Below are 26401 nucleotides of genomic sequence, written 5' to 3' on the forward strand. Positions count from 1 at the left end.
GCGTTTAAGGCAGGTATACTGTTTTACTGGGATTTCTACATGTATGAAAAAGTAGTGCTATGGAGCCCGCAGTGGAATTCGTGGGTGCTCAGCTGAGACGCTGAGACTAGGAAACGAAGGCGGCGGGCTCAGTTCTGGGGTTTAGGACTGACTCTATCTACTGTCCTTTAAGTTTTATTTTTGTTTTCATTTTGGGACTATCAATCATTTTTTAAGAGCAGGTGTCACTTTTTTTTCTCTCCAAATGGTGGATATCTAACTTTGGAAGAAAAAACAACATATCCGTAGTGGATTATCTTATGCACAGGGAAATGTAAAAACTGAGTCAAGAAATACTAAAAAGCCTCAAACAAAATAACCTCTGTGTGTGAGAGTTCATGCATGCTCTTTGCTCAGGCTAGAGTGTGTAAAAGCTGCAATAAACCATCTACTTCTGTGTAATAATATGGACACACACACACACACACACACACACACACACACACACACACACACACACACACACACACACACACACACACACACACACACCGACACACTGTGATATCTGTGTTTATAGTAATGAGGACGGCTGAAATGATCTCTCATGAACCAAAGGTAATCTAGGGCAGCAGGAGTGTCATTGCTCGATGGACTTTGCTAGCCGCCAGTTTCACAATCAAACTTTTCCGTCAACAAAATCAACGAATCATATTCATTCTAAATGTCAGTAGGCTATATGCTGCCAAGTTATATAAAAACAGTGATTTGCTCATCGTGACAAATATCTGCAATGAGTGCCTGATTGTCTGCGAGCAGTTTGTAAAAGACCACCTAAATGACCAACTTCGCAACCTCATATACTATATAGATCTGCATGATTGTGCTGGGTTGTTGGGGGGGGGGGGCAGCAGCCTGGGGCTTATTCAGCAGCCTGGCTTGCGTTTAAACTTTATAGGACACAATCTCCCAAAAGGCATTTTGAAGGTTCGTAAGAACTTGAAGTGTCCTGTTTTTGGCTGAGCCGAGATGAAGCTCGCAGGCAGCTCTGAGCTGACGGGTCAGCAGCACAGCAGCGCTGCTGCGGAACGTTGTGTTGAGGTATCTTCAACCTCAACAACAACACAACATTGACTATGAACATCGATGAATGCAACTTTACAAGCGGAGGGCTGCATCGCGTCAACGAGACGTATCGTACGTGGGGGGAAAAGCCGCAGAAAGAAGTGTTAGAACTTACCGTCTGTTTAGCGTTTGCTTGGGAAGAATTGGCTGACCACAGAGAGCGGAGCGAGGGGAGGGGCGGTCACTGGCGGTGGGCGGGGCTTAGCGGACTGCATAACGGTAAACTGTAAAGAAAAAAAGTTATAGGCTACTTTTTTTCTCTCTTTTTTTTACCCACTGTGTTCTGAGTCTGTTTTCACTTTCTCTGAGAATTCCACAGCGTCATTGGTTGTTGTTGTGTTAGGTTAGGACATTTATTAGGACATTTTTGTTTACTACTTTGAGCTTATTTGAATGTCAATGCAGATGTTTCTCTGATGAGAGAGCCTGGTGACGCGAGGTTATGTTTTGACAGATGTTGACAGACAGCCGCTCCTGACTCAAACAGAGTGAGGAGAGGGAGGAGAGGAGGGACTAGAAGAGAGACCAAAACCAAAAGCCCCGGCAGTCTGAATAACACACGACACGTGCACGGACGGTGTGCTAGAGAGGATTAAGCCTACTACAGGTCATAATAAGAAAGAGTGCATTTTATTCTAATTTTTCCTCTTATAGGTTTTGATGATGTGGGCTATCATACTGATCGCCTTTTCCTGTGCCTTCGTCGCCCAGGAGACATCATCACATGAAATTGTAAGTTCTTCTTCTTCTTCTTCTTCTTCTTCTTCTTCTTCTGCTTCTTCTTCTTCTTCTTCTTCTTCTTCTTCTTCTTCTTCTTCTTCTTCTTCTTCTTCTTCTTCTTCTTCTTCTTCTGTGATGTAATTTTTAGCAGATTATACGTTATTTAAATGGTCTTTATTGCGATTTAATTTCAGGAGATGACCTGTGATGAACGATACGGTATGTTCTAAAAATATTACCATTATTTGCACATTCATTTAATAGGTGATATTATTGATGATGTTGAACATCTTAGTTAAAATTGGCTAAGTGGTGTCTGTGGCATCTGTCTGTGGGTCAGTCACGATTGTGATGTCATCAGCGATGTCATCAGTAATGTCATCATGATGTCACTTGAGCAAGAGGAGGTGATGCATCAGTCTCCACTCCACCCTAGGAATCAAGTGCGCGCGCGTAGGGCGCGGGGTTCTTAGTTCAACATTAAATTTGGATCATATGTTCGTGGTCTCAAAAATGTGAAACATTCAGTGATATACATTGTGGTCGCTGGTCGGTATTTCCCACCCTGACAAGAATACACCAAGGGTGTTTCCCATTTCCACTGAAACTCAGAATGAAATTCCGTTCAGCAGCTCTTTAAGGCGACTGATACATTGCCTTAGAATGAATAATAATATTAATAACAATAATAATAATAAAAATAATAAATAAATAAATAAATAAATAATAATTTAGAAAAACCATTGTGCAAACAGCAAAGAAAAGGTTTCACAGATTGTTTGGTCAGAGAGAAACCTCTGTCAGAAGTTGTTGACACTGACTGGCCGATATGATATATATGATATTTTTATTTTTTATTATAATTAACTATTACGTGATCTACAAGCATATAAATGTATGCCAGTCAATATTGTACTGAGACAGTTCCCTGGGATTGCAATAGGCTACTTATGATCTCACTTTTATCAACTTTATTACTTTGCAAGGCTTCCCAGTCATGTGTAGGACCCCTGAACACATGTGTAGGACCCCTGAACATGTGTAGGACCCCTGAACATGTGTAGGACCCCTGAACATAGTATATTAATATAGGCATGGCTTTAATTAACTAAGCAGCCAAGTCTTTTTAAACCCTTAGGAGTGCCTCAGGTGTCTTCTATAACTGAACATAGTATATTTGAATAATAATTCATAATTTAATCATTGTAATAACAAAATAGTTTCTTTGTGACTCGTTGCCATTGCTGCTGTTTGTTTCCAGAGTCTCCCTATAGCGATACCTCTCCATCTATTCTGAAGGAGTTAAAGATGGAGCTGGTGACAGAGGATGGAGGTGACAAGCTCAACATCAGCTGGGCTATCAACGTTGATGGTAGGGAGACATACATGAAAGGTCAATGTTGAATGAATAATCCCTCATTCATCTGTCACCATCTCTTCATCCATTCATTTGATAATGTATGTTTGGTTGTCAGTCAATACATTAATCAATCATCTCTAGATGATCACACACTTGTGTTACATCATATATCCATGTTGTCCTTGGTTCCCCTCTATTTAGCTGCAATAGAAGGTTATGTTGTTAGTCAACCTGTCTGATTAATTAAGGTATACAAATTATGATTTATGATTAAGTTATGAATAACATTATAGTCTTTAAATGTGCACTACACACAAGGCTGGATGTTTGAAGGCCAGTACCGATATTTTGGAAGTTGCCAATAGGTGATATTCATCATCCTTGTGCACAAAAAATCATGTTTCCCAGAATTGTATTGTAGCCTATCTATTGTACTGTATTGTATTGTATTGTATTGTATTGTATTGTATTGTATTGTATTGTATTGCACATATGAACAAACCCAGTCACTTTCTGTCTCTCTGCAGTTAGTGTTGAATATCTGACAGCCACTCAGATCGAAATTGCTGGAGAACAACCACTGCACTGTGTATACGACCCACCTTTATCCAAGGCAAACCTCACTGGATTGAAGGAGGTACAGCTACCTACAGATAATATAATGGCAGTTATTACTAGTGTTTTGATACTTACAATGTACAAGATGAGCCAAAGTAGCTGACACTATTCTTTTGAGCCTAGAGTGGTCATGTAAGAAAGAAGTGCTGTGGCAGGGGGGCAGATTAATAAGAGCTAGAGGGGATTTACTGACCATTACTGACAAAAATACTAAAGCTGAGAATCTACTCATCTGTGATTTTCATATAAATAAATATAAGTTTTTCGGATTGATAACATACATGTGTACTGTAGGTGTTTCAAAATATATCCATATCATGAAAGATATAGCATTGTCTGTTCTAAACAGCTGTCTTGTCCTACAGTTTGTTTGGAATAAACAGAAGAACTGGGTAGAACTGGGTATAGTGCCACCTACAAAAATAGCACAAGAAATATCAAATAAGAGCAATGACTATTGGGAAACATTTTTGTTTTCCAAAAAGGGATATATGGAATATGGAATGAAAAGCTATGCTTCAGTAGCTAAGCAGTACAGTGAACCAGTTTTGAGAAATGTTCTACAGTAGATTTTGAAATGTGATGACTTTGGCAACTGCGATGATTCAATTTGTCCACAGCAATTATGATGCGTTATCAAAATTAGTTTGCAAATGATATATTGATTTAAATATTCGACAAGCAGTGCAGCCAAAGAAGCCGAGACACATTGCTGGTACAGTAGATGGCACAATGGATTCATAATAGGCTTATGAGCAATAGTTATAGGTTTTGTTTTTGTTACATCTAAGTGTGTATACATCTTTATATTTGTTGGGAATTAGAATTGTTTGAATTCTAACAGTTCTGTAATGTGCATTTGTTTTATGCTTGTGTGTCTGAGACTTTATTTGTTAGAGTTAAACCTAAACTAATGACAATGATTGTTATGTTTTTAAATCCAGGTGTGGTTTCATTATTTAGTGGCTGCAACGCCTGGCCACAATGTAGTCGATGGAGCCAATCTCCCTTTGCCTCCTAAGGGGAGTGGCTTGCCTTACATTTCGTCTGTAGAACTCTGGATACATCCTCCAAAACAAAACAGTAAGTTTATTTTGGATTTACCACCTTTTGTGATTCTCGCTTGAAATGATATCACGTGTAGAGCTGTTACAAAAGTAGACATATTTCTCTGACAAAATGACAGCATGTGTGATTCTTACACAAGAGGATTAGGGACATGTGAAAAATGTTGAGTTCTGAAATTAATCTCACAATTGTGAGTATAAAGTAAGAATTGACTTGTCACTTGTCATTTTGCCTTTATATACCACCTTAAAGATGTTTAGCATACCAGTGCCTGGCATCATCTTTTTCCAGCACCACCTCATTTACCTTGACCTTGCTTTACTTTGAGATACGGTACCAACACACAAGACCCAAACAAAATAGAAAATCAGTTTGTGAAAGATCTTCTTATAATAATAAAAAATAAAATAAAAATAATACTGAATGGATTTGTTTCGTTTGGAGTTGTTTGGATTTTTTAGTCATACAGTCAGTATGCTGGTAGTCATAGTCAGTATGATGGTAGTCATAGTCAGTATGCTGGTAGTCATAGTCAGTATGCCGGTAGTCATACAGTCAGTATGCTGGTAGTCATAGTCAGTATGATGGTAGTCATACATTCAGTATGCTGGTAGTCATAGTCAGTATGCTGGTAGTCATACAGTCAGTATGCTGGTAGTCATACAATCAGTATGCTGGTAGTCATAGTCAGTATGCTGGTAGTCATACAGTCAGTATGCTGGTAGTCATACAGTCAGTATGCTGGTAGTCATACAGTCAGTATGCTGGTAGTCATACAGTCAGTATGCTGGTAGTCATAGTCAGTATGCTGGTAGTCATACAGTCAGTATGCTGGTAGTCATACAGTCAGTATGATGGTAGTCATAGTCAGTATGCTGGTAGTCATACAGTCAGTATGCTTAGAATTGTTGTTTTGTTTGTTGCTTCCGCAACAAACAATTCAAACAATTCCCTCTAAGCGGAAGCTTAGAGGGGACAGAGCTTTTTCGGTCGCGGCCCCCAAGCTCTGGAACGACCTTCCCCTGCAGATTAGGCAAGCCCCTTCTCTGGCCATTTTTAAAACCTCTCTTAAAACGCACTTTTATTCTTTGGCTTTTAACATAGCATGAGACCTCTGACCTGTGCTCCCCCCCCCCCCAGTTTTTCTTGTTCTGTGTGTTGTCATTGTATACTGTGTTTTTAGCTACTGTTTTACTTATTACCTATGCACTGTACAGCACTTTGTGGCAGCTGTGGTTGTTTGAAATGTGCTCTATAAATAAAGTTGAGTTGAGTTGAGTTGAGTTATGCTGGTAGTCATACAGTCAGTATGATGGTAGTCATAGTCAGTATGCTGGTAGTCATACAGTCAGTATGATGGTAGTCATAGTCAGTATGCTGGTAGTCATACAGTCAGTATGCTGGTAGTCATACATGCTGGTAGTCATAGTCAGTATGCTGGTAGTCATACAGTCAGTATGCTGGTAGTCATACAATCAGTATGATGGTAGTCATACAATCAGTATGCTGGTAGTCATAGTCAGTATGCTGGTAGTCATACAGTCAGTATGCTGGTAGTCATACAGTCAGTATGCTGGTAGTCATACAGTCAGTATGCTGGTAGTCATACAGTCAGTATGCTGGTAGTCATAGTCAGTATGCTGGTAGTCATACAGTCAGTATGCTGGTAGTCATACAGTCAGTATGATGGTAGTCATAGTCAGTATGCTGGTAGTCATACAGTCAGTATGCTGGTAGTCATACAGTCAGTATGATGGTAGTCATAGTCAGTATGCTGGTAGTCATACAGTCAGTATGCTGGTAGTCATACAGTCAGTATGCTGGTAGTCATAGTCAGTATGCTGGTAGTCATACAGTCAGTATGCTGGTAGTCATACAGTCAGTATGATGGTAGTCATACAATCAGTATGCTGGTAGTCATAGTCAGTATGCTGGTAGTCATACAGTCAGTATGCTGGTAGTCATACAATCAGTATGCTGGTAGTCATACAGTCAGTATGCTGGTAGTCATACAATCAGTATGCTGGTAGTCATAGTCAGTATGCTGGTAGTCATACAGTCAGTATGCTGGTAGTCATAGTCAGTATGCTGGTAGTCATACAGTCACTATGCTGGTAGTCATACAGTCAGTATGATGGTAGTCATACAATCAGTATGCTGGTAGTCATAGTCAGTATGATGGTAGTCATACAGTCAGTATGCTGGTAGTCATACAATCAGTATGCTGGTAGTCATAGTCAGTATGATGGTAGTCGTACAGTCAGTATGATGGTAGTCATACAGTCAGTATGCTGGTAGTCATACAGTCAGTATGCTGGTAGTCATACAGTCAGTATGATGGTAGTCATACAGTCAGTATGATGGTAGTCATAAAGTCAGTATGCTGGTAGTCATAGTCAGTATGCTGGTAGTCATACAGTCAGTATGCTGGTAGTCATACAGTCAGTATGATGGTAGTCATAAAGTCAGTATGCTGGTAGTCATAGTCAGTATGCTGGTAGTCATACAATCAGTATGCTGGTAGTCATACAGTCAGTATGCTGGTAGTCATACAATCAGTATACTGGTAGTCATACAATCAGTATGCTGGTAGTCATACAATCAGTATGCTGGTAGTCATAGTCAGTATGATGGTAGTCATACATTCAGTATGCTGGTAGTCATAATCAGTATGATGGTAGTCATACAGTCAGTATGCTGGTAGTCATACAATCAGTATGCTGGTAGTCATAGTCAGTATGATGGTAGTCATACATTCAGTATGCTGGTAGTCATAATCAGTATGATGGTAGTCATACAGTCAGTATGCTGGTAGTCATACAATCAGTATGCTGGTAGTCATACAGTCAGTATGCTGGTAGTCATACAGTCAGTATGCTGGTAGTCATACAGTCAGTATGATGGTAGTCATACAGTCAGTATGATGGTAGTCATAAAGTCAGTATGCTGGTAGTCATAGTCAGTATGCTGGTAGTCATACAGTCAGTATGCTGGTAGTCATACAGTCAGTATGATGGTAGTCATAAAGTCAGTATGCTGGTAGTCATAGTCAGTATGCTGGTAGTCATACAATCAGTATGCTGGTAGTCATACAGTCAGTATGCTGGTAGTCATACAATCAGTATACTGGTAGTCATACAATCAGTATGCTGGTAGTCATACAATCAGTATGCTGGTAGTCATAGTCAGTATGATGGTAGTCATACATTCAGTATGCTGGTAGTCATAATCAGTATGATGGTAGTCATACAGTCAGTATGCTGGTAGTCATACAATCAGTATGCTGGTAGTCATAGTCAGTATGATGGTAGTCATACATTCAGTATGCTGGTAGTCATAATCAGTATGATGGTAGTCATACAGTCAGTATGATGGTAGTCATACAATCAGTATGCTGGTAGTCATAGTCAGTATGATGGTAGTCATACAGTCAGTATGCTGGTAGTCATACAATCAGTATGCTGGTAGTCATAGTCAGTATGATGGTAGTCATACATTCAGTATGCTGGTAGTCATAATCAGTATGATGGTAGTCATACAGTCAGTATGATGGTAGTCATACAATCAGTATGCTGGTAGTCATACAATCAGTATGCTGGTAGTCATAATCAGTATGATGGTAGTCATACAGTCAGTATGATGGTAGTCATATATTCAGTATGCTGGTAGTCATAGTCAGTATGATGGTAGTCATACATTCAGTATGCTGGTAGTCATAATCAGTATGATGGTAGTCATACAGTCAGTATGATGGTAGTCATACAATCAGTATGCTGGTAGTCATACAATCAGTATGCTGGTAGTCATAATCAGTATGATGGTAGTCATACAGTCAGTATGATGGTAGTCATATATTCAGTATGCTGGTAGTCATAGTCAGTATGATGGTAGTCATACATTCAGTATGCTGGTAGTCATAATCAGTATGATGGTAGTCGTACAGTCAGTATGATGGTAGTCATACAGTCACTATGATCAGTGGCGGACTGCATAATCGGGCACGTCGGGCAAATGCCCGGTGGCCTGGCCTGGCCTGCCCAAAAAAAAAAAAAATTTTTTTTTTTTTTTTTTTTTGCAAATTTATTTTAATTTTATTTAGCCCAAATTGGGCTTCAAACGGCCCAAATTGGGCTTCAAACGGCCCAAATCGGGCTTCAAACAGCCCAAATCTGGCTTTAAACGACCCAAATCTGGCTTCAAATGGCCCAAATTGGGCTTCAAACGGGCCAAATTGAGCTTCAAACGCCCCAAATTTTTCGCCGGCGCCCTTCGGACGCCGGCACGCACGTCGGCCCGTATCGGCCTGGCCTGCTTGGTATCTAATGCCCGGCCTGAATTATGATCCCAGTCCGCCCCTGACTATGATGGTAGTCATACATTCAGTATGCTGGTAGTCATACAGTCACTATGATGGTAGTCATACAGTCACGATGATGGTAGTCATACAGGCAGTATGCTGGTAGTCATACAGTCAGTATGCTGGTAGTCATACAGTCAGTATGCTGGTAGTCATACAGTATGATATGCCATTCCCGCTGTGTGTCTGTGCTTTGTGGAGACATTGAAATGTAATGTGTAGTCATTGGTGGAATCAGCCAACAACACAAAGAGCTGAATCTGAATTCCGAGATTAATCTCAAAACCCAAATATTATCACATGTGGCCCTGCTGAAGTACAATTCTGTTCCCACTTGCCCCCCTCCATATTCACCTTCTGTAGCCTCGCCCACTTGCCCCCCTCCATACAGCAGGTCAGAGGTCAGTTGCTGGGGTCAGGCAGGGTCACCGGGGCTTGAACCCTCCAGTTCAGGGATGCCACCATCATACCCAAGAGTTAAAAATAAAACTTTAACAACCACATATCTGGTACAGGGCTGGACCACAGTGTGTGTGCAATTCATGCACTGAAGCTAAATTAGCCAATTTCCACTAACGTTACTTAAATACCATATGTATGTATGATTTTGTGCCTTGGTATGGGGAACACTGCACCTCACAGTTGAGTCAAAGTCGCCCTCTAGAGGCCATCTGATGAAGCGCATCATCTCACAAAGCGACAGGTGTCTGCCTGCCTACCTGACAATTTGCCTCGTGGTGCCATTGACTTCATTAATTATATACTAGGCTTGTTTGTGCTGATCAAATCTGTCATTATCGACCATGAAAGTAGATGGATACAAAATATGTTTGTGTTTTTCTGTATGTAAGATGGGAAATCCAGGGCCTTGCTGAGCATAGCAATGCCCTGCTTCACTTTCACTTTCACTGTGATCACTACCTCAGTCCGTTGAGGGTCTTAAGGGTGTGTTGGTAATTGATAGGATTTGAACCAGCAACCCTCCGGTCATAAGTTTCTCTTCTGCTGTTGACATATAGCAGGCAGCATGATGTGACTATATTGAAATGTCTCAACCATCTACTTTTCTCTTTTGTCAGCAACAGCAGTTGAACCAAAATCTACAGGTGAGCAATCCTATCTGGGGTGTGTGTGTGTGTGTGTGTGTGTGTGTGTGTGTGTGTGTGTGTGTGTGTGTGTGTGTGTGTGCGTTTCTGAGAGCGAGTTAGCATACAGCATAGCATTCAGAGATAAAAGTGTTTAATCGTATTACTGACTAGCTGCTATGCTAGCACCCTCTCACTTACTCTTAATTTTTTTCTCTCCAGTTGAGATGATGTCTGAGATTGCTGAGGACCTACAGCCAGGTAGGACTACACAGTTACATAATGAACAGTCAGTAGCCTACATACAGATTAAGTTTGATTTCTAATAATTCATGAGATGACTCACTATGGGACCAGATCCTTTCTGGGCCCTAGAGACAGAAGCAAAAAAAAATCTAACAAATATCCCATATTTTGGGGTTGGAGGAATAACATTTTCTCCCTCTGCCACTAGGGGCATTAGCCCCGCCTTATACAGTATATAAGGGTGGAGGAGTGAGCACGCGCCCTTCTCTGCATTCTTCTCACCCAGAAGGAGCACATCAGCCATGTTGCTAGCTAGCTCCACTGTTCACAGGTTAGGGTTAGAACTGAACTCAGAACTGGTCTAGCTAGCTCAACTGTTCACAGGTTAGGGTTAGAACTGAACTCAGAACTGGTCTAGCTAGCTCAACTGTTCACAGGTTAGGGTTAGAACTGAACTCAGAACTGGTCTAGCTAGCTCCACTGTTCACAGGTTAGGGTTAGAACTGAACTCAGAACTGGTCTAGCTAGCTCCACTGTTCACAGGTTAGGGTTAGAACTGAACTCAGAACTGGTCTAGCTAGCTCCACTGTTCACAGGTTAGGGTTAGAACTGAACTCAGAACTGGTCTAGCTAGCTCAACTGTTCACAGGTTAGGGTTAGAACTGAACTCAGAACTGGTCTAGCTTAGGGTTAGAACTGAACTCAGAACTGGTCTAGCTAGCTCCACTGTTCACAGGTTAGGGTTACTGAACTCAGAACTGGTCTAGCTAGCTCAACTGTTCACAGGTTAGGGTTAGAACTGAACTCAGAACTGGTCTAGCTTAGGGTTAGAACTGAACTCAGAACTGGTCTAGCTTAGGGTTAGAACTGAACTCAGAACTGGTCTAGCTAGCTCAACTGTTCACAGGTTAGGGTTAGAACTGAACTCAGAACTGGTCTAGCGGTTAGGGTTAGAACTGAACTCAGAACTGGTCTAGCGGTTAGGTTAGGGTTAGTTAGTGACAGAGTCTACACCTCTCTCAGCGTTAGAGAAAACTATCCCTCGACGAAAGAAGCCACTTCTCGTCACACGTCTTCAGCTCGAGTCACCCAGCAACAAGCCAGTCACCACCCCCAACCCCCCAACCCCCCAACCCCCCCAACCCCCCCAACCCCCCAACCCCCAACCCCCCCCTTCCCTTCATGTGGGAGCGATGAGCTGTCTGGCATAAGGGAGCTCCCACATCCCACAAATGATTAGAAATACAACTTTAAGGATATTAATATGTATATATAAATATATATAATATATATTAATATAACCCCGGTTTGAAGAATAATAGTGAGATGACACATCAACCCTTCTTGCTAGGATGGGTGAGAAGAATCCTCATCAAGAATGGCACAAGCTCGCCCCCTAGCGGCGGACGGACAAAAGGTTATTCCTCAAGACCACAAATATGGAATATTTGATGTACAAAAAATAGCGCTTCTGAATGGGGCCCAGAAATGATTTGGGCCCATCGTGAGTCTTCTCCCTCTTATTATTCATAAAACCGGGGTTATATTCATAACCTTAAGTTATTTTAAGTTGGCAGATATTAGGCGCTAGGACAAATTTGAAATATTGATATGCTAAAATATTATGATTACCGTAATCAATTGTCACCCTAAATTGTTAGATTTTTTTTGTAGAAATGTAGTTTAATTATATTCACATTTGTAAACAAAAAGTAATGTATGAGATTACTGTGAAGTAAAACAAGACATGTGGCACATTGTGTGTGTGTGTGTGTGTGTGTGTGTGTGTGTGTGTGTGTGTGTGTGTGTGTGTGTGTGTGTGTGTGTGTGTGTGTGTGCGTGCGTGCGTGTGTGTGTGCGTGTCTGTCCGTCTGTCTGTCTGTCTGTCTGTCTGTGTCTGTCTGTGTGTCTCTCTGTCTGTCTATCCAGTCACGGAAGAGTCTCGGAACCTGTTCACCACGGTAGCGGTGCCCATTCTTGGAGTGCTGGTTGGTTTGATGCTGCTGACTTCCTGCTTCATAATCTGTAAATACAACACTTTTTTAAGAGATGTCGTCCATTCATGAAACAATGTCAATTGTCAGTTGTCTCTCTGTTTGGTTATTTCCTCAAGATGAATCTTCATCACAGCAACGGTCTCACTTTCAACATGCTCTCTTCCTCTCTAGATAAAGGCTGTGGAGCAAACTTGAGCTTCCTTGGTTTCACCAGGCTGCCTACATCTCCCGCGGTGCCTGTGTCGGTGTTGCTGGTGTACCCCGCTGAGGAGCCGTTCTTCCAGAGGGCTGTGGTAGCGCTGGCTGAGTTCCTGCAGTGGCACGGGGGCTGCAGCGTGGCCGTGGACGTGTGGCAGCAGGGGAAGATAGCCAAGCTGGGGCCGATGCGCTGGCTGGCCGAAGAGGCCAAGGCGGACCGGGTGATCGTCATCGGCCCACAGGTACGGCCAGGGGGGGGGGGGGCGAAAACAACGGGTTACATGTATGTATTATAATAAGAAACAGAATCTGAGACACATGCTTGTGAATTAGGGCTAAGCTTCTAGCTTCTCGCAAAGTGCACGGGCAGTTGAGCAGCTCTGCGCGCTTCACGCTCTGCGCGCTTCACGCTCTGCGCGCGTCGCACATGTGAAGTTCAGCAATGGTGACATACAAATAAACTTGATGTGGCGTGATTCATGAAACAAGAAGACAGTAATCACATTATACTGTATAAAAAAAGTGGTTATTATTTAAGGATACGTTTGGCGATGACATCATTTCTATCCAAAGCCTGAAAAGCAGCAGCACCACATTTACACTCAGTGTTACTAAACTCCACCTGACTAAACTCCACCTGACTAAACTCCACCTGACTAAACTCCACCTGACTAAACTCTACCTGACTAAACTCCACCTGACTAAACTCCACCTGACTAAACTCTACCTGACTAAACTCCACCTGACTAAACTCTACCTGACTAAACTCCACCTGACTAAACTCCACCTGACTAAACTCCACCTGACTAAACTCCACCTGACTAAACTCTACCTGACTAAACTCTACCTGACTAAACTCTACCTGACTAAACTCCACCTGACTAAACTCTACCTGACTAAACTCCACCTGACTAAACTCTACCTGACTAAACTCTACCTGACTAAACTCTACCTGACTAAACTCCACCTGACTAAACTCCACCTGACTAAACTCCACCTGACTAAACTCTACCTGACTAAACTCCACCTGACTAAACTCCACCTGACTAAACTCCACCTGACTAAACTCCACCTGACTAAACTCTACCTGACTAAACTCCACCTGACTAAACTCTACCTGACTAAACTCCACCTGACTAAACTCCACCTGACTAAACTCCACCTGACCGTCCAAAACTACATCACTGCATCAGGAACCACCTTTTACCCCACAGCGCTCTGTGCTGCGACAAAGACAAATACTTCTGTGATTTACTGATTAGCAAAAGCAATTTTTTCAGATTGATTCAGATTTGGATATGGTTTGATATGGTTTGATATGGTTTAATATGGTGTTGTGTTGCATTTTGCTGCAAAGCTGAACTTATAAGCAAAGTCTGCACAAGCGGCCATCAAGTAACAAAGGGGAGCAATTAGTACATACATGAGTTGAGACTATGATTTTGAAGTCCAAATCCTCTCCTCTCCTCTCCTCTCCTCTCCTCTCCTCTCCTCTCCTCTCCTCTCGCAGCCCAGCCACTGTCCTCCCCGCCACGGCTTGTCGGGACACTCCGTCCCAGCAGCGGCCCGTGACCTCTACCCTCTGATCCTCAACATGGTGGGGAGCCACGCGAGGAACCCCGGGGAGCTGGCCAAGTTCTGGGCAGTGCAGCTAGGCGAGCGGCAGGACAAGGGGCTTGGGAGCCTGCCGGTGGAGCTGAGGGCCTGTAGGAGGTTTTGTTTGATGAAGGACTTGAATAAGCTGTGCAGGGACCTCCACGCCCAGAGGCAGGAGGAGTCTGGGACCAAGTCAGGACTGAAGTTCAGAGCGGGGATTGCGTACAGTGAAAAGAATACAGTGAAGTTGAGAGACGCTGTAGGGGAGCTAGACCCGCTGAAGACCGCCATCAACAGTGTCTGAAAAACTATCATGAACACACTCAGTGGTCGCAGGCGCGTATCATGTTACCGTGATGTTTTCCAAGTCATCCTGCTGTCACATCCTTACTCAGTCCCTCCCCCAGGACTAACCTCTTTTTATATATATTATATATATCACGCTAGAAATGAGCATGCGATATTCCTACAAAAAAAAGTTTGTTATTATTGTTATTAGAAAAGTAAACAGCAATTAAATTGAATTCAAATTAAAAGTTATGACTGATCATTTTCTCTGATCTCTTGATGCAGTTTTGATTTATACAAATGTATTGATTTGTATTCTTTATATTGTATTTCCTAAATGTGTTTGTAAATGTAAACTGTAAAGTGTGTTTGAGTGCTGTGAGTTGGGTTATCAAAATAACACATGTGGGCTGGTCGTATCACATGGTTGTCGTGTTAAAGCAATGGGCCTTTTTCACAACAGCCATTTTGTGTCTAAAATGCAGGGTAAAGTTAACACAGGTGCAACCAAAACATTAAAGATCCCAGCACAGGAACACCTAAATGGATTGGAAGTTGCAAACCCTCATGTTTTGGTTGCATCTGTGTTTACTCTGCCTTTTAGACAAAAAAAAATGGCTGCTGTGAAAAGGGTATTACATGAGGCCAAATGGGCTACATGCACAACTCCACTACTTCCTGAAATTAGTACAGCTTCTTTATTTCCTGTCATCACTATTGGATGAAGTGATTAATGTCAGGTGTGCTGCAGTCACAACAGTGATCAGGCACACCTGATTAATCAGTTCATCCAATAGTGTAGGAATAGTTTCAGGAAGTAAAAAAGTTGTGCATGTAGCCAATTAGGAGTCACAGCACGGAATGGATAAAGTGCTCCTCTGGCGCCCTCTAATGTCCACCTGTATGACTTGAGTTTCATTTCAGAGAAAACAATAGTTGACTCGTTTCATTTCAGCTCCACAGTCCATAAAGCCCTAGCCTTCCGAAACGGCTCATTCAGTTCAAACTTCAAACCAACTGTCGTCATGGATTTTGGTGCGTATTTGACATTTAATATGTAGCCTATAGGCATAGCTAGCAGGTGTCTTAATGTTCATAATGCTTGATGTTTGTCATCACAGCTTGTGTTTGATGGGCCAGCTGAACATGTAACGTTAATTGTAGCAATTTAAACTGATTCTTATTTTGTTTTCCTCTTGTGTTTTAGTCGTCGCCGGCGCATGTGCAGGTAAAGTCATGGAAAGTCATCCAGGAATCAGTTGATAATATACTGATATTAAGTGTTTAAAGGGACAGCTCACCCTAAAATCCTAAATACATATTTCCCCCCTCACCTCCTGTAGTGCTATTATCCATCTAGGTTGTTTTGTGTTAGTTGTATATTATAGCCTACATACCGTTAATATTCCTATTATAGTGGCTATTCCGTTCTTAATTATAGCCACTGCCCCAGCAATAGAAGAGTTGTTTTTAACGCACCGTGCTTGTAGATCCAGGCACCATGATGCAGATGCTGAAATAAACTCAAAATATCCTACCAAAACGTTGTAGGCCAGCAGGATAATGTCAAGTGCATAATGTGTGTAAAAGAGAGAAAATATATGATAGAGATGATATAAGATGATGCTATGATGAGATGGTTAAAAAACTGTGTTTGCTCATCTAAAGCCAGGATCCATTGCCCCAGCAAACTTTCCTTTGTTAGCTGACACCACACCCCAGTTACTATGGCTGTGGCCAAGCTGCCAATCAAAATCAATGAACTAGAACTAGAACAAAAACATGGGAAGTGTTGAAATTATAATTAGTATTGTTTAAATAAAACATAAATGCTGTTTTGGCTCCTACACCTAGTAACCCTATAATATTCCTATAGTAATCCAATCATATTCTTATAGTATTCCTATAATATTCCAATAGTACTCCATTCCTACAGTAAACCTATCATATTCCTACAGTAAACCTATCATATTCCTACAGTAAACCTATCATATTCCTACAGTAAACCTATCATACAGTAAACCTATCATATTCCTACAATAAACCTATCATATTCCTAGGCTATAGTAATATTCCTATAGTATTCCTATAATGTCCCATATTCCTATAGCAATCCTATAATATTCCTATAGCACTACATTAATCCTAGATGTTCATTCGTTTCTTAAAATCTATTAAGTTACAGTAGCATGTCAGTCACAATGCAATTTTTCTTCATCAGTCTTCCCACTCCAGTAACCTCAGATCAATAAAATCAATCACTTAAGAAATTCTCTGAGGTCTGGGATCCGTTTCTGGCCTATTTGGACGAGGTTAGAGGTGACTGATGACTCGCCTGGTTGACTTTTAATGGACCCCTTGCGCGGGATCCCACGCACATTTCCTGCAAGTACACTGACACTTCACGTGGCTGGTATCACCATGTATGTTGATATGTTGATATATGTATGTTTTTGTTTTTGTCTTTGTTTGAGCCTGTTGTTTTGTTTTGTCCTGAAAATTGTAAAATAAAATAATTTTATTATTTAAGAATGAAAAAAAAATCACAGTCAGTGTCAAGTCCTCCTGTTTTGGCAACAGTTTGAAATTATTTGCAGCGACTGACTATTAAATCTTGAAGTGCTATGAAGCTACAACCTTATCTGGCCAATTTTACATGATGACATGATGACAATTTACCTTACTTCACCCATCTGCCATGTTGCTCTTCCCCCTCTCCAGTAGGTGCAGTGATCCTGGCCCCTGTTGCCCTGGGGGCCATAGGTTTCACCTCAGCCGGAATAGCAGCAGGTTCCATCGCTTCCGGAATGATGTCGGCTGCTGCGACTGCCAGCGGAGGAGGAGTGGTAGCAGGAAGTGTGGTGGCTGTTTTGCAATCAGCAGGTAAGAGCAATGGCTGAAAATGTTCAACATATTTGATCCAGTTCTGTCAGTTATCATAGTGGTGAGACGATGAAACCAATAGAATGATAATTAAAGGGACAATAAGTAGCCTACTCCATGATCTGACTGGGTTTGGCTTCAAGTTTCTGTTCCAAAACAGACGACGGGCTGGAGAGATGAGTTTTGAAAACCATCAAACTCAGCACCTGGCGAAGCAATCAGAGACATTGGCATGTATTACATTACAATCAGCCCCAGGCACATAATGGTCATAGGCTTAAATAAATCTGACTTATTGCATCTTTAATTTACAAGTTTATTCAAGGTGACTGGTGGAAGGAAGTCTCAATCAGGATGTGATGCAGGGCCGGTTCCAGAACAAGATGACTAGGGGTGCATCCTAGATAGGAAAGGGTGCAGATGCCCGGCCGAAGGCCGGGCCCACTCGGGTGGCCGGCCGAAGGCCGGCCGCCCGAAAAATTTGACATGTTATTTTACTAAAAATAATGCATTTGACCATCATTTCAAGTAGAATGATACCACCCAAGCAAGAATATTTCAAGTGTTTCAAGTGCTTTACTGAAATATTTGGACCATATAATGATAATTCAATTATCTCAACCTTAAAAGGTTACATATAGGTGCCAAAAAGCCATAAAATCACATCAAAGAACAAAGAAAAACAACAACTATAATTCAAGTTTAAACAGTAAGTGTGCAGCTGTAGCATTTATTTAAAAAAAAAAAAAAAAAAAAAAATTTTTTTTTTTTTTTTTTTTTTTTACTTTTCAACTGAGCATGCAGACAATTAAAATAAGGGTGCAATGCATGCTTTTGCACCCCCGTAGAACCGGGCCTGATGTGATGTTAGCACTGTTGAAGATCCTAATCTCTGTTATGTTATGGGTATCTCACTGTAGGTGCGGCGGGTCTGTCAACAGCTGCCACGGCAGCTGTGGCCGCCGTTGGAGCTGCTGTTGGAGCTGCTGGAGCTGCTGGAGCTGCGTCTGTTTAACCCACGAACGAATGACATTTAATTTACAATTGATGTTCGTTCAGTTACTAAAACACATGTCAGGACGTTTAAAAGTGTCCTTGTGTAATAAATCTGAGTAGGGGAGAGTGGGGTGAGTTGTGCCACTTTTTACTTGAGGTGTCTTTAAAGTGAGGGCATGACAGTAATGCCTCCAACTACAATATGTAAATATATTTCAGGATGTTGTGCACCACTGGGAACACTCCCTTTGGATCTTAAATAAACTGTTAAAAAAATATGGCTATTCTTAAAAAAGTGGTCTCTTGGCACAACTTGCCCCCGGTGCAGGGTAAGTTGTGCCTTTGGAGAGAATACGTTGGGGTAAATTGTGCCATTGATTACTGAAGTAAACGGAACATTTTCATCTCATATACTGTAATGCTATATCAAAGCAAGACAAAATAAAGATAACACTAAAGTCCAGTGTACTATAACAGGGTTAAACAAGGCTAAACGGTAGCAGCAGTTGACCTACATATTTAACATTTTCAGAAATAAAAATTATGTTCAAAATGAACAAAATCAACTATCACAGAGCCAGGCTACACTTGCCAATACTGCAATATTCTTCAACAAGGTCTATTTAAACATTTAAGAACAAAATGAAATAAAATTTCACTAAATCAACTGCAACTGCACTGGCACAACTTAACCCAGGCCTTTTGGCACAAATCACCCCATCCCCACCATTTTAACAAACTTGTATCATATAGCTGGTTTGGAGCTAACATCATGCTAACAGTATAGCCTCATATTGTAGCTTACTAAAACACTAACACATGTGTGAAATGTTTTCAAGCTTGTCTATAATTGTTCAGACACAACAATCGATAAACCTTGATCATAAAAAATTTACTTTGAGAGGCAAAAAACAGTTTTTTGAACTTAAATGTGCTTAGCTCTTGTGCCATCTGCCTCCCTTCTTTGCAGAGTGAGTAAAATGGATGCCTCTTCAAAAATGTGTGGTCACATGACCAATTTCTTCTATGGTTTTCTAGATACAAGGGGTGGCACAACTTCCCCGCTGGCACAACTCACCCCACTCTCCCCTAACCCGAGTTGAATTTACTTTTTATTTCTTTGCCAAACATTCAGCCTAAAATTTGCTTTCAATAACCCATTTTGACGACACATTATTATGTCGTTTTGACACCATGTAGCTAAAGGTTACAAAGCTGAGGCCAATTAAAACATAAATGTTATTTTCTTGCAAGGTGGAACAGTTCTTAAATTTTGTGAAATTTGAAGAAAATCTAATTGAAATGCATTTGAAAAGCTGTTTCTTGCTTAGCCTACATTATTATTCATCATTTGTTCATAGTAGACAAATCCAGTGAGAACCCAGATTATTTGATATCAAATAGCATATATGTGTCACACTGTCTGCAATGCTCGTGTTTCTCAAAATGTTACACTTCAGTTTCAGATCGACTTACAAAAAGTTAATTCTAATGTAGGATGAATTTCCACCAAATGTACAGAGAATATTGTTTCCGGAGGTTGTTTTCCCACCTCAAAACATGAGTTCAGTACAGTTGATAGCTGTTGATCTGTTTGCCCCTATGCCAAGTCTGTATAATTGCACCCCTGAGGTTTATAGCACCTGTGCTGTACACTATATAAATAGACTAAATAATGAGCTCTTGAAATTAGTTATGGTTTTGGGAAGCCATTTTTCATCATTTATTTGAACAAGGTTCAGTTTTTTAGGTGGGAATGCAGTTCAATATAAGATGTGAGCTATCCCTTTAAATTAGCTCGGAGAAGCAATTCTTTCAACTCAAAATATATGCTGGACAAGGTGTGAGAGTGTTGTGGATGTGTCTGGGGCGACATTACAGAAACTTCCTAAATTCCAAATCCTATCCTAAATGATTGGTAACCATGGTAATTAGAGTTAGGACTTGATTTAGGAAAACACCCATTACAGAACAACAGTTCCTAAGTCAATATTCTCATCCTAATTTAAAATGGGAAAAGCGTATTACAGAAACGTCCCAACTCCCCAAAATCTTAAAAAAGCTGTCCTAACTTTAAGATGCCAGCTATGCTGTCCTAACTAATTTACGCTATTTTCAACTGGAACAACAGCCATCTTGCATCTGGTTATAATTTATAGCCTATTTATAGCCTACCTACCTACGTTATGGCTGCGCTGTTATTACATTTGCAAAACCAACAAAATGTCAACAGGCGCAATGTATTTGCCGAAAGGCTCATGCGGGACCCGAATGACGTTTTGATGACAGAACGCTCGTTAATCGATACAGACTGCCCTGGGACATGATACTGCAGCTAGCCGAGGAGCTGAGACCTGTGTTGGAGAGACCGACTAGGCGACACGGGGCTCTGCCGGTTGTAGTACAACTTACAAATGCACTTTGGTTTTTTGCGAAGGGAGATTTTCAAACTGAAGTGGCCGACATATCCAAAATATCTCAGCCTGCTATGTCACGTAATTTAACTGAGGTAGCAACAGCCATCAGCAATTTGGCTCCTCGGTACATACAATTTCCAAGGGGGGAGGAACGGCAGAGACGGTTTCCGCTATTTTAGCCCATTCCCTCTCTTTCACCTCCCGCGTGAGGGTGGCTGAAAACTTTCCAGCCAGCAGGCTACTAGCGCTCCTACTTCCCCCCGCAAGTTGAGAAAGGAGGAGGTGTCTGTTGCTAGTGGTTGCTAGGGTAACAGACAGAAAAGTTGATAACCGATGCTGGATGAGTATTTAGGATTTCCTAACAAGACATAAGATAGGATTTAGCAAGATAAGATAGGATTCCTAAAGTTAGTTAGGATTTGCTTCTGTAATACAAAATCAGAAAAAATCCTATCTTAAACTAGTCCTATCCTAACTTAAGAGATAAGATAGGGAGTTTCTGTAATGTGGCCCCGGAGATGATCTGGATAAGACATTGAGGCGACCGCTAGGCGGCGCTGCGGAGATAGCAGGAGAGTGGGGTTATGAGGGTTATGAGGCGGAGAAGGAGAAGAGAGAAAAGAACGAGGTGGTTGTGAACTGCTGTACCATAATATTCTCATTAAAATGTATGAGTAAAACCCAGAACGTCTTGGACTTTCATTCACTGACACACTCCCACGTCGCTTACAATATGAATTAGGATCACACTGTAAATTAATAGCAGATGATATAATTCAGTAGGTGGCGGTAAAGGCGAATTGCCAACCGCCATAAAACACCACAGAAGAAGAATTATTTTAACCAATGGAAATTGCTGTTATGTACCACGTGACAAAACACGGAAGTGCTGTCTCGAACAGAGTGGTTTCCCATTTGTAGTTGGCATTTTTGAAGCAATTCGCAAGCATTTGAACGCAGCGACTCCCCAGTTTGACACGATGACTCAAGCTGAGAAAGAGCAGGAAAACGGGAAGGAGAGAGAAAAGGAGCGAGAGAAGGAGAAAGACAAGGAGCAGCAGCGTGGAGTCAAAAGACCCATCGCTCCCCCGGCCATCCCGGAGCCGCTTCAAGAGGTCAGTAACTAATAACGTGTCTCCGTGCGATACTGTTCGTAGTTTCTCTCAATGTAGCAGAGTAACGTTCAAACGTTATCCCCGTTTTCCTCCTGTCGTGCTTTAGACCAGGGTGCACAGGGGAATCGATAGCTTTGACCAGGTGGAAGCTGTTCCTGATAGTTTATAGTTTGTGTGGGGGACACCTCGGCATTCCGAAATGTCGGCACTCCGAAATACCGGCATTCCGACAAAATTCTAACCCTAACCTCGCCATTGCGAAAGAACCCTCCCCCAGACCCTAACCCTAAACCTAACCTCTCCCACCCCCCACGCCTAAGCCTAACCTAACCTCTCGGCGAAACATTTTTTGGAGATAAAAAAGGGCCGCCTCTCCGAAAGCATAGAAGTCAATGATCGGAATGCCGACACTTCGGAATGGCGAGGTGTCCCCGTTTGTGTGTATAGCTTCTGTATAACCAGCTCCTTGTGTACCCGATGTAGGCATAGAGCACATTGTTACAAAGTGCTTACCAGGAGAACATCTACGATACAAAAAGACAATGATGAAAACATAAACATTAAATGCAGAAACAGGGATAAAAATACACAAAAATGGTAAAAACTGAAATATATAATGCAAAAAGAGGGATAAAATACAGACACACAATTAAAAAAAAAAAAAAAAAATGCACACACAAGGATACAATACAAAAACACAGTCAGTGGTAAAAACTTGGCAGAGGACTATGATGTAAAGGGCACCACTACTACTATCTGCGATTCTGATCACGATTCTAATCTCAGTTTCTAACTTTTCTTCTTTTCAGCAAATCCAGAGCAACTTCATTGTGGTCATCCACCCCGGCTCGAGGATGCTCCGCATGGGGCGAGCGACGGACACGCTCCCCGTGGCCGTCCCGCACGTGATCGCCCGCAGACACAAACAGAGCGGCCAGCCCAGATATGAAGATCCCTGGCTGCTCAGAGACGGTCTGAACGTACGTCACTGAGACCACATAGTCTGTCTCTCTGTCACTGAGACCACATAGTCTGTCTCTCTGTCTCTGTCTCTGAGACCACATAGTCTGTCTCTCTGTCTCTGAGACCACATAGTCTGTCTCTCTGTCTCTGTCTCTGAGACCACATAGTCTGTCTCTCTGTCTCTGAGACCACATAGTCTGTCTCTCTGTCTCTGTCTCTGAGACCACATAGTCTGTCTCTCTGTCTCTGTCTCTGAGACCACATAGTCTGTCTCTCTGTCTCTGTCACTGAGACCACATAGTCTGTCTCTCTGTCTCTGTCACTGAGACCACATAGTCTGTCTCTCTGTCTCTGTCTCTGAGACCACATAGTCTGTCTCTGTCACTGAGACCACATAGTCTGTCTCTCTGTCACGGAGACCACATAGTCTGTCTCTCTGTCACTGAGACCACATAGTCTGTCTCTGTCACTGAGACCACATAGTCTGTCTCTGTCTGTCTCTCTGTCTCTGTCTCTACTGCACTCACACAACTGTGGAAAATAGTAGAGATAAATAAGTGGAGCTAGCTCCACTGTTCATAGGTTAGGGTTAGAACTGAACTCAGAACTGGTCTAGCTAGCTCCACTGTTCACAGGTTAGGGTTAGAACTGAACTCAGAACTGGTCTAGCTTAGGGTTAGAACTGAACTCAGAACTGGTCTAGCTAGCTCCACTGTTCACAGGTTAGGGTTAGAACTGAACTCAGAACTGGTCTAGCTTAGGGTTAGAACTGAACTCAGAACTGGTCTAGCTAGCTCCACTGTTCACAGGTTAGGGTTAGAACTGAACTCAGAACTGGTCTAGCGGTTAGGGTTAGAACTGAACTCAGAACTGGTCTAGCGGTTAGGTTAGGGTTAGTTAGTGACAGAGTCTACACCTCTCTCAACGTTAGAGAAAACTATCCCTCGACGAAAGAAGCCACTTCTCGTCACACGTCTTCAGCCCGAGTCACCCAGCAACAAGCCAGTCACCACCCCCCAACCCCCCCAACCCCCCAACCCCCCCAACCCCCCCTTCCCTTCATCTGGGAGCGATGAGCTGTCTGGCATAAGGGAGCTCCCACATCCCACAAATGATTAGAAATACAACTTTAAGGATATTAATATGTATATATAAATATATATAATATATATTAATATAACCCCGGTTTGAAGAAATCAACCCTTCTTGCTAGGATGGGCGAGAAGAATCCTCATCAAGAATGGCACAAGCTCGCCCCCTAGCGGCGGACGGACAAAAGGTTATTCCTCAAGACCACAAATATGGAATATTTGATGTACAAGAAATAGCGCTTCTGAATGGGGCCCAGAAATGATTTGGGCCCATCGTGAGTCATCTCCCTCTTATTATTCATAAAACCTGGGTTATATTCATAACCTTAAGTTATTTTAAGTTGGCAGATATTAGGCGCTAGGACAAATTTGAAATGTTGATATGCTAAAATATTATGATTAATCAATTGTCACCCTAAATTGTTAGATTTTTTTTGTAGAAATGTAGTTTAATTATATTCACATTTGTAAACAAAAAGTAATGTATGAGATTACTGTGAAGTAAAACAAGACATGTGGCACATTTTGTGTGTGTGCGTGCGTGTCTGTCCGTCTGTCTGTCTCTCTGTCTGTCTGTCTATCCAGTCACGGAAGAGTCTCGGAACCTGTTCACCACGGTAGCGGTGCCCATTCTTGGAGTGCTGGTCGGTTTGATGCTGCTGACTTCCTGCTTCATAATCTGTAAATACAACACTTTTTTTAAGAGATGTCGTCCATTCATGAAACAATGTCAATCGTCAGTTGTCTCTCTGTTTGGTTATTTCCTCAAGATGAATCTTCATCACAGCAACGGTCTCACTTTCAACATGCTCTCTTCCTCCCTAGATAAAGGCTGTGGAGCCAACTTGAGCTTCCTTGGTTTCACCAGGCTGCCTACATCTCCCGCGGTGCCTGTGTCGGTGTTGCTGGTGTACCCCGCTGAGGAGCCGTTCTTCCAGAGGGCTGTGGTAGCGCTGGCTGAGTTCCTGCAGTGGCACGGGGGCTGCAGCGTGGCCGTGGACGTGTGGCAGCAGGGGAAGATAGCCAAGCTGGGGCCCATGCGCTGGCTGGCCGAAGAGGCCAAGGCGGACCGGGTGATCGTCATCGGCCCACAGGTACGGCCAGGGGGGGGGCGAAAACAACGGCTTACATGTACGTATTATAATAAGAAACAGAATCTGAGACACATGCTTGTGAATTAGGGCTAAGCTTCTAGCTTCTCGCAAAGCGCACGGGCAGTTGAGCAGCTCTGCGCGCTTCACGCTCTGCGCGCTTCACGCTCTGCGCGCGTCGCACATGTGAAGTTCAGTAATGGTGACATACAAATAAACTTGATGTGGCGTGATTCATGAAACAAGAAGACAGTAATCACATTATACTGTATAAAAAAAGTGGTTATTATTTAAGGATAAGTTTGGCGACTAAACTCTACCTGACTAAACTCCACCTGACCGTCCAAAACTACATCACTGCATCAGGAACCACCTTTTACCCCACATCGCTCTGTGCTACGACAAAGACAAATACTTCTGTGATTTACTGATTAGCAAAAGCAATTTTTTCAGATTGATTCAGATTTGGATATGGTTTGATATGGTTTAATGTGGTGTTGTGTTGCATTTTGCTGCAAAGCTGAACTTATAAGCAAAGTCTGCACAAGCGGCCATCAAGTAACAAAGGGGAGCAATTAGTACATACATGAGTTGAGACTATGATTTTGAAGTCCAAATCCTCTCCTCTCCTCTCGCAGCCCAGCCACTGTCCTCCCCGCCACGGCTTGTCGGGACACTCCGTCCCAGCAGCGGCCCGTGACCTCTACCCTCTGATCCTCAACATGGTGGGGAGCCACGCGAGGAACCCCGGGGAGCTGGCCAAGTTCTGGGCAGTGCAGCTAGGCGAGCGGCAGGACAAGGGGCTTGGGAGCCTGCCGGTGGAGCTGAGGGCCTGTAGGAGGTTTTGTTTGATGAAGGACTTGAATAAGCTGTGCAGGGACCTCCACGCCCAGAGGCAGGAGGAGTCTGGGACCAAGTCAGGACTGAAGTTCAGAGCGGGGATTGCGTACAGTGAAAAGAATACAGTGAAGTTGAGAGACGCTGTAGGGGAGCTAGACCCGCTGAAGACCGCCATCAACAGTGTCTGAAAAACTATCATGAACACACTCAGTGGTCGCAGGCGCGTATCATGTTACCGTGATGTTTTCCAAGTCATCCTGCTGTCACATCCTTACTCAGTCCCTCCTTCAGGACTAACCTCTTTTTATATATATATATATATATATATATATATATATATATATATATATATCACGCTAGAAATGAGC

General features: G+C 42.3%; 2 protein-coding genes across 5 annotated transcripts in view; both read left to right on the forward strand.

The window, feature by feature from the left end:
- Positions 1–14807, forward strand: part of LOC310794554 (uncharacterized protein) — a 23380-nt gene extending 8573 nt beyond the window's left edge. The window contains exons 2-11 of one of the 2 annotated variants that reach the window (XM_083656525.1): positions 1759–1836; positions 2019–2043; positions 3086–3196; positions 3712–3821; positions 4747–4885; positions 10307–10333; positions 10535–10573; positions 12488–12583; positions 12727–12995; positions 14264–14807. In XM_083656525.1, the coding sequence (XP_083512651.1) occupies positions 1765–1836; positions 2019–2043; positions 3086–3196; positions 3712–3821; positions 4747–4885; positions 10307–10333; positions 10535–10573; positions 12488–12583; positions 12727–12995; positions 14264–14653 (1278 nt within the window). In that variant the 5' untranslated portion in view covers positions 1759–1764 and the 3' untranslated portion in view covers positions 14654–14807. Of the gene's footprint in view, positions 1–1715; positions 1837–2018; positions 2044–3085; positions 3197–3711; positions 3822–4746; positions 4886–10306; positions 10334–10534; positions 10574–12487; positions 12584–12726; positions 12996–14263 lie in introns of those variants that run through there. The other variant, XM_083656524.1, reaches the window with a different exon arrangement.
- A 7098-nt stretch (positions 14808–21905) lies between these two features.
- On the forward strand, positions 21906–26310 carry LOC310794653 (interleukin-17 receptor B-like). Of its 3 annotated transcripts, XM_083656647.1 has the most exons (5): positions 21906–22048; positions 22858–23028; positions 24688–24783; positions 24928–25196; positions 25832–26310. In XM_083656647.1, exons 3-5 carry the CDS (start codon positions 24756–24758, stop codon positions 26219–26221), a joined length of 687 nt encoding a protein of 228 aa, XP_083512773.1. In that variant the 5' UTR covers positions 21906–22048; positions 22858–23028; positions 24688–24755; the 3' UTR covers positions 26222–26310. The 3 variants fall into 3 exon arrangements, with proteins under 3 accessions (XP_083512773.1, XP_083512774.1, XP_083512772.1); XM_083656648.1 differs by lacking the exons at positions 21906–22048; positions 22858–23028 and adding an exon at positions 24155–24290; XM_083656646.1 differs by lacking the exons at positions 21906–22048; positions 22858–23028 and adding an exon at positions 24179–24377.
- The last annotated feature ends 91 nt before the right edge of the window (positions 26311–26401 follow it).

The sequence above is a fragment of the Poromitra crassiceps genome, assembly GCF_964638095.1.
Source record: "Poromitra crassiceps genome assembly, chromosome: 20".
Taxonomy (NCBI): domain Eukaryota; kingdom Metazoa; phylum Chordata; class Actinopteri; order Beryciformes; family Melamphaidae; genus Poromitra; species Poromitra crassiceps.